The 8,046-nt window shown below is 32.4% G+C and overlaps 2 protein-coding genes across 2 annotated transcripts in view; both read right to left on the bottom strand.

The window, feature by feature from the left end:
* LOC108771930 (RCC1 and BTB domain-containing protein 1-like) overlaps window positions 1-464 on the bottom strand; it is a 4,270-nt gene extending 3,806 nt beyond the window's left edge. The window contains exons 1-2 of the mRNA XM_018537352.1: window positions 377-464; window positions 112-317 (exon numbers count right to left, since the gene is read on the bottom strand). Coding sequence (XP_018392854.1) covers window positions 112-317; window positions 377-464 — 294 coding nt within the window. The remainder of the gene's footprint in view (window positions 1-111; window positions 318-376) is intronic.
* Window positions 465-2,395: 1,931 nt separating this feature from the next.
* Window positions 2,396-7,836, bottom strand: LOC108771901 (RCC1 and BTB domain-containing protein 1-like). Its single transcript, XM_018537308.1, has 10 exons — window positions 7,749-7,836; window positions 7,121-7,323; window positions 5,183-5,353; window positions 4,833-5,115; window positions 4,624-4,751; window positions 4,263-4,529; window positions 3,021-3,145; window positions 2,842-2,939; window positions 2,645-2,775; window positions 2,396-2,539 (listed from the first exon to the last, which is right to left on the bottom strand). Exons 1-10 carry the CDS (start codon window positions 7,834-7,836, stop codon window positions 2,396-2,398), a joined length of 1,638 nt encoding a protein of 545 aa, XP_018392810.1.
* Between the last annotated feature and the right edge of the window lie 210 nt (window positions 7,837-8,046).

Raw genomic sequence — 8,046 nt, 5'->3', positions numbered from 1 at the left:
ATATATAATATATATATATATATATCATAGAAAAAAAATATATATGTATATTCCAGAGAAGAAAACTATTTACAGACATCAATCCAAAATTCATTTGTAACTTTAGCATACCTTTCCATCTTTTGTCAGTGCTAGAACATTAGGTCCGCTACCACATGCAAACGTCTTTATATCTTTCTCGCACAGAGCCTTGATCTTCGCAGGATATAAGTAACCATTCCTATTGTCCCCAGTCCCCAAACAACCGCTTTCGTTATTGCCTAACGCATATACCATCTTATCCTTCGTCACGAATAAGACCTCATTACCCAATTCACCTGTTCAAAACGTGAGGTAAACAATACTGTCAAGGTAAATGAGATCGAAGAGAGCTTACCGTAAATCATAACCATGTGAATTTGCGAGACGATGTCAGTCTTCAGTGAACTGAGAATCGGCCAGTTACGTAGGTTTGAGGTACACATATCGCCTTACAGGATCGTTTCTTTACGTATACTTCGTTTTTTCCGAGAGAGAATTCAAACAGTTTACAACCTTCTCTTCTATAACTGAGAAGTTGAGAACTGAGAGTGTCCACATTGAATTCCCTTATATTTTTGAAATTGCCGCGGGCTGCGCTTTGTCGCTTCTTCTTTTAGTATAAATGGTCCGGATTCTCGATGACGAGGTAAACTTGGCCAAGCTTGCTAAGCATAGTCGAAGGCGGCACGCCTCCCAAAACGATGATACAACACTCAAGACGAAACGGGACTGTCTCACCACTTCACCAGTCTCACTCAAACGATCCCTCAAGACTGCTCAAGACTGTTGGACTACACTTGACTAAACTTCGTCACTAGATGGCTAGAGGCAAAACAACGGTGAAATATCTTTATTCTTCTCTATTATAGTTAAATATGCGCGAGTGTGAGGATAGAGATTCACCGATGTTTTGCATCTCTCACCGTTCTATTGGCTTCGCTTCTATCACAGAGGCTGACAGAGGCATGCTGGATTGCTGGGTCTACTTGGTTGGGAAAACTAGTACAACACTGGTGCACATTAAGTGCAATTGAATACAACTTAATTTACATATTTTCAGTGTTAACAATTAATTTAATTCTTTTAACGTTATAAGGTTATCGTGATAACAAAGAATATCTAAAATGGTTAAATTATTTAACCGAAAACACTGAAAATATATAAATTGATTTGCATTCAATTGCACTCAGTGTTGTACTTATATATAATTTTCTCAGTGAATTATTATTAGATCTCCATCAATTTGCACCTGTTGCATGTTCAGATTCCCAAGAATGTGTTCCAAAACTTGATGTGAACTCCGAGAATCTTTTATTTTTGTTCCTATTATTTTGTAAAATAATCTATTATAATAGATTATTTTATTCATATTAGAAAACATCAAGTTTTTAAATTGTAATAAAATTGTAAAACAATTGTAATAAAATTGTAGTAAAATGGTAAACAATTGTACAAAATGTTTCTTAATCGAGATTTTTCTGGAATTGAGAGCACCAATTATCAGAAAATGCAAAAAATATTTATTATAATTGTATATTATTACACGCATATATATTTAAAAGTTTTGTATTTTCACATTCTTTCTATCTCATAGAGATATACCTAATGTAAAGGACTCGATGGAAAAAGATTCGGTTAAATTGGCTAAAACTAATATTTTGTAGATCACGAGGTGCTGATCTAAAGTTTCCATGAGCAAAATCATAAAAATAGATTTTGATGTAAAAGTTACCATTTAAAAGTTATTATTTTTGATTTAATTAAATTGGAAAAATATATTTGCTAAACTGTTTATTTTTTTTTTATAATGGTACTTTTACTTATATAAAAAATGCCAAAATAAATCAGCTAATTTAAAGAAAGTAAAAAAAATGTATTAATTAATTATTTCGTTGTTCTATGCATAAAATAAAAAAAATGATTAGTAAAGGTACTTTTCTAATTAAATGCAAAATAGGAACTTCCAAATGGTGTAAAATTTATTTCTCTCTTTGCTATCAGTCTTATATAATGACATCGTGAAAGTTTCTCAACAAATGGCAGTTTCTTTCTTTGTTTATACATGAATTCTAAAATTATCTCAGATTATTGCAGGATGACAAGATTTAACAAAATCCATGAAGGATTTTTCTCGCGTGAATTTATTAGAACGAGCGAGATAGTTCGCGTGAATAAAGTCATCCATTTGTCACATAAAATATTAATAATGAAATGCAATTAAGAAGACAAATTACAGAAATATTCCACCAGGATACGCGATTATACTGTAAAATGTACAGCAAGTATTCGTGCAACAGACATATCCAGCCATTAACATTCATTTCCATTGAGGTGTATTGTTCTTTTGAAGCAAATATATATTGTACTAATATTACTAATTACATCCTAAGGCACCAGCTTTGACTGCCTTAATTATGAAAGTTCTTAACGTATTCTCATCCAGTTTGGCAAAACTTTCTGTTTGCACCACAGCTGTTAAGTGATTTATGGCAAAATTAAAGCAGAATTTCTCTAGCTCCTAAAATATTGCCAATGACATTCAATTATTGCATGCGTGTAAATAAATCAGATACTGAAATTATTAAAATGTTAATAAGCATTAATAACGATAGTGTTTGGCTACCTTATCGCTGCGTTCGATTGCAATGCTATATAAGTAGGCGACATTCGAAACAGTAATTTTTCGCTTTATTATTTGAATACAGTGCTTTTTAAGACTGCTCTCGCAGTAAACATCAGCCAGGATTAAAAGTTCTGTAATGAAAAACATTACTTCAATCATATTCAGGTCGATAACAACTTATGGTGTACTTAACTCACCTAACGCCTGTTCCCAAGGTAAATTGACCACGTCGGTATACAAGTACTTCAGAAAGGCTTCGTAGACGACATCAGAAAATTGATTATGCTTGAGGACACTATTGGGAAAGAAGAATGTTGACAAAATGAGAAAACTTGGTAAGTCTTTAACAAACACTGATTCTTTGTTAAATAATTACTTCTGATTATTTTCCAACCATTCGTGCTGAAACATGGCTCTAAAATATGAAGAACGAATCCTCAAGATAGCCTTGTGTACATGAATACATCGATCGTACACTTGTATCTTAAAATCGCTCGTGGACTAAGTAAAATAAATAAAAAAAAAATCATTAACTCGAAAGTTGCATTCTTCAATTAAAATCGAAAATAAAACGTATCTCATAAAAATCAAAGAGCTCACCATCAGCTTCAATATTTTTCTATAAATATAGATTTTTAAAAGATACAATTCCTTTTAAAAATGCTGTACTTAAAACAAGATTAAATAAAGAATAATAAATCTTATTCACCATGATGGAAAGACTAATACATATACATGGTGATTTGTTATATTTTAATCTTAACAGATGACTGTTAAGCACACTTAGGCTGTGTTTGGAAATATTACCTAGGTTTCCTCGAGTATCATTTTATCCTTGTTGTTCATTCTATGTTAAACATAAATAAAACGATAAACGGAGGTACTCGGGTGATATTTCCGAACGTAACCGTAATGGGATCGAATTATCGCCATGACCTCGTTATTGAGTCTGGATAGCACCAAAATCAGTTTACGCAATCAACAGTGATTGTACAGTTCAATCTTTTAGTACAAATATCTCGAAAAATATCAATTTAACAAAAAATTATTAATCACAAATGTTCACTAAGATTCGCTCAATCTAAAATTATAATACGAAATACAGATTCGGAGTTGAAAAAATTAGAACAAATGAGAATAGACCTTCATCTGATGTTACATAGATGTTTTGAGATCAAATCAAAATCACCACTATATGTATATATCGCTCTATAACTTTTATTTGGTTAATATATTTGATTTATTGTAATTTTATTTGGAATGTTTTTCGAAAAAATTGTATTTTCCAAATTATTTATCTGTTAAGATTAAATGAGTCACCGTGTATAAATATTAATAAAAACTACATATGCCTAATTATAAAGATATTTGTAAGTCTAGTTATGTCAGATGCACTTTTCTCACCTTAATATTGTACATTAACTATATTCAAAAGACAAATCGCTCAGCGATTCTTCATTACGATTCGTTTATACAAAATAAATCGTGTTAAAGAATCACCGATTGTTCACTGAGCATCTTTCGTCTTCTGAAAGAAACCATTTATTTCAATGTACATTTCAGAAATGTAGAAAAGTGCAAGTGAAACAAACAAGTAGGTACAAAGAATGAAACATACGGAATCATCGAATGCAGTTTCCAAATGTTTCAATATACTCGGCTCTTCATCTTCACGTAGAATCAGTGGTTTGTGCATAATGCTTGGGGACCCGTAAGATGCAATCGCGTTGTGTATATTCGAAGACGGAGTAGCGGATGGAATCAAAACGCTCATACCGTGCCAATAACCCCACACATAGATACGTCCTCCTTCGTCAACTGCGATACTTATGGATCTACTGTGTACAGCAGTAATGTCGGACACCCTTCCCATTCGATGCTTGACCTGATGATATAATAATTCATCATGAAAATCTTCAGTTTTCTTTTTCTTCCGTTATTTCATGTATAATATAATATGACAATAAGCATAAATTTACTAAAACTGGTTCATAAGAGTCTCTCTGGTTGCCGATCCCTAACTGGCCATAATGATTCCCACCCCAAACGTATAGGTTCCCTTTGTCCGTGAGCGCCAATGTGTGCTGGTTTCCACAAGCCACTTTGACTGAAACAATATTGATTCAATGATTTTGTTTCGCTTTGTCTTCCTCTACTCTTTTTATCATTTTATTAAGATGGGAATTACCTATCACAGTGCCTCTCAGTGAACTGATTAGCGTTGGTATCGTTGTATCTTCGTAATGCCCTATTCCCAGCTGACCAACATCATTTTCACCCCAACTATATACCTCACCTTTTTCAGTGACTGCCAAGGTGAAGGTCATACCACAGGAAATGTTGACAATCTTCTCTCCATTAAAGGTGATGTTAACTAGCTTAGGTGTATTCGTTGTAGTCTGATTCATGTTGATATCAACAAGACTATCCTTCTTTATTATTCTATAATCATTTATTCCCCAAGCATATACCTAAATCAAATCAGCTATTTAGTTCATAATAATGCAAAGTTATTGCCAATATTATGATTTTGTTTACCTCACCAGACTCGGTCAAAGCAATGGAATGATAACTTCCGCATGCAATATCTACGACACGCTTCCCATCCAAATTATTTAGATTAGGTATGTTTATTAAAGTAGGTGTGACAACTTGATCATATGATCCATTCCCTACTTGGCCGTAATTATTACAACCCCAGGAATATATCTGTGAAGGATGGAAAAATTAATGGGTCGACTGGAATATGAACACGTATCTAAATGACTCTATACACTTAATCCCTTGGTCTTTTGATACTTAAATATATTTCAAAGACTGTCGTTGATTCAACGTTTCACGAACGCTTAATTTGGTAATTTCATAAAATCTCTGGGAATTCAGTAGAATTGCTGGCTGCATTAATAAAGAAAGATAAAAAAAGAGAGATTTAAATGTCTATTTGTACATACATGAACACATTAACTATTTTATCTTTCAGCTACTTGTAAGAGCGAAACTTAATGCTTAAGGGATAGGTAAAGCCACTCTAGAATTTTCAAAAAAATCATTTTTCTTTTTTTGCTTAAATGATGCTTTAAGATCTTAGAAATAAGGTACAAAAGTCTTATAGTGAAAAAAAATTTCTAAATGTTACTTTTAGAAGTTTAAAGCGTCGTACTTTTCGGTAAGATTTGTAGCTTTTGCGAAGGGGTCCTTCTGAAAATAATAAAGGAATTAGTTACGTGCGACTCAATCATTTCTAAAATTGGCCAAGAATCAGGAAGAAAAGAACATCAATGAGGAAGGCCTATTGTATGATGCAGGCACTGCAAATTAAAGGTAAACATTTCTATCGCTGATTGTTACATAAAACTTTAAAACGCGTTTTTCTCAAAACCACATTTTGTAAACTGGCTGGAAACATAACTCCCACAAATTTACTTGAAATTTTAATTATAACTTCAAAATTGCATTCTCTAGAAAAAGACGTACCGATTTTTTTATGTTGCATACTTTTTTATATAAACAATTTTTCACCTATTTTTTACCCTTTAAATTTAACATTTACTTCAAATTCGTACCATTTTTTGAGAAAAAAAAACGGTATATTGCAATTTCCGTATGTCTTTCTTTAGCTTTTGGAATGTACGTTAAAAAAAATTTTGGTTTGTTCTAGGTTAAAAAGTTCCGGAATTATCGTTGCAGCCACAGAACATGAGAAGCTGTTATCATTGCAGAGTTGTAGCGCCATCATTTTGTAACAAAATCACTATAAAAAAATATTTTTTTATATTTCAATGTATGTACAACAAAGACCTAAAATACATTTTTTAATTTTTTCATTACATTCCTGAAAAAAATTTACAGCCGGTTGTTCCATCTTCGGATAAATTATGTAATAATTTACCTACTGGATAAGTAAAAAAATAAAAGAGTAAGAAAGTAAGACAGTGACTAAAGTTTACCCAAAGGTGAAATCGAAAGACATAAAGATTACATGATCCGTATATGCAAATAAGTATTCAAATGTGGTCGACAATAATGAGAGAGAGGGACCGTGGAGAATTTTTGACTATCTCCTTCTCATTTTCTTTCCTATTACACTATCGAATGAATAGAGATTGATTGTTTTTCACAATGGAAACCGAAACGGCTGTTTTCCAAAAAAAATTTGCCCAATCCTGTATATTGTACCACAGAGAAACCTGAGAGTGATCATTCCAGCCCTTTTCACTTTCAAACCAAGTCTCGTAAGATATAATATCTATGTTTTTGTTCTCTTTCATGCGATTACATGGGTTAGATAAAGACAAACAATTTTGATGGTTTATCCTTGTCTAACCCATGTAATAGCATGAAAAAGAACCACAAAAACATGGACATTACCCTACGAGGTTTGGTACATAAAAAAGGGATGTGTTCACTTTCAAGTTTCTCTCCAGTGTTACACACAAAAACCACAATTAAATATTTATTTGGAAATTTCTAACATACCTTTCCATCTTTCATAAGAGCTAGAACGTGGGGTCCAAAGCCATATGCAAAGGTCTTTATATCTTTCATGCATAGGATATCGATCTTTTTTACAGTTTTATAACAACGTGTGTTACCGGTTCCCAAACAACCGTTTTTGTTATTACCCAGGGCATACATCATTTTGTCTTTCGTTACGATTAAGGCTTCATGACCCAATTTTCCTATTTCGAGACATAAAGTAAACAAAACTGCCAAAGCAAGTACACATTAACCCTACTGAAAAAAATCATGTGTTACAAAACGGAATCATATAAAATACATAAATCCACATAACCGATTATTTCAAATATGTACTTGATGCTTTAAAATCATTGATTTGAATAATCATTAAAAATAATTTCATCCATCATATTATAGTTTCACAGTTACCAAATTTTAAATAATTGAATGATGGGATAGAAATAGAAGAAGAAACATATGTTATCGTGTGACTTTTCAAATTACGTAATTTAAAAAATAGGTCAATTACGTACCTACTGATTTCGAACAATCCGTTATGTGATTTTACCTATTTTAATTACATGATTTCGTTATGTAACATTGTGACATGATTTTTTTTAGTAGGGAAGAGAAGTGAGATAATTACCGAATACCAAAACCATGTAAATTTCCGGAATGAACTCCGGGTTCAATGCACTGACGATCGGCCAACTACGTAAGTCCGAGATAGACATACTGCCTCATGGAATTGTCTCTTCGTGAATGTTAATGAATGCTTCGTTTATTCTCTCGATATCTCACAAATTTCGCGAATTTAAGCGATTTACGATCTTTTCTGCCAGTAGGCGTCCATAGATATCTTCGATTACTTTGAGATCGTTTGTTATTCCTATTGACTTCTACACTAGAAATCTCCTCATTTACGTTATATATATATATATATA

This window comes from Cyphomyrmex costatus, unplaced genomic scaffold (assembly GCF_001594065.2).
Source record: "Cyphomyrmex costatus isolate MS0001 unplaced genomic scaffold, Ccosl1.0 scaffold17, whole genome shotgun sequence".
NCBI lineage: Eukaryota > Metazoa > Arthropoda > Insecta > Hymenoptera > Formicidae > Cyphomyrmex > Cyphomyrmex costatus.
This window is presented reverse-complemented; position numbering and strand designations above follow the sequence as displayed.

Excerpts from the sequence above, each read along its gene's own strand:
- LOC108771901 (XM_018537308.1), bottom strand. The coding sequence starts at position 7,836 with ATGTCTATCTCGGACTTACGTAGTTGGCCGATCGTCAGTGCATTGAAC. Across the intron at positions 3,146-4,262 it reads AAACTGCATTCGATGATTCC|TCCACGAGCGATTTTAAGAT; the intron begins GTATGTTTCATT and ends TATTTTACTTAG. Across the intron at positions 2,940-3,020 it reads TGGTTGGAAAATAATCAGAA|TGTCCTCAAGCATAATCAAT; the intron begins GTAATTATTTAA and ends CTTTCCCAATAG.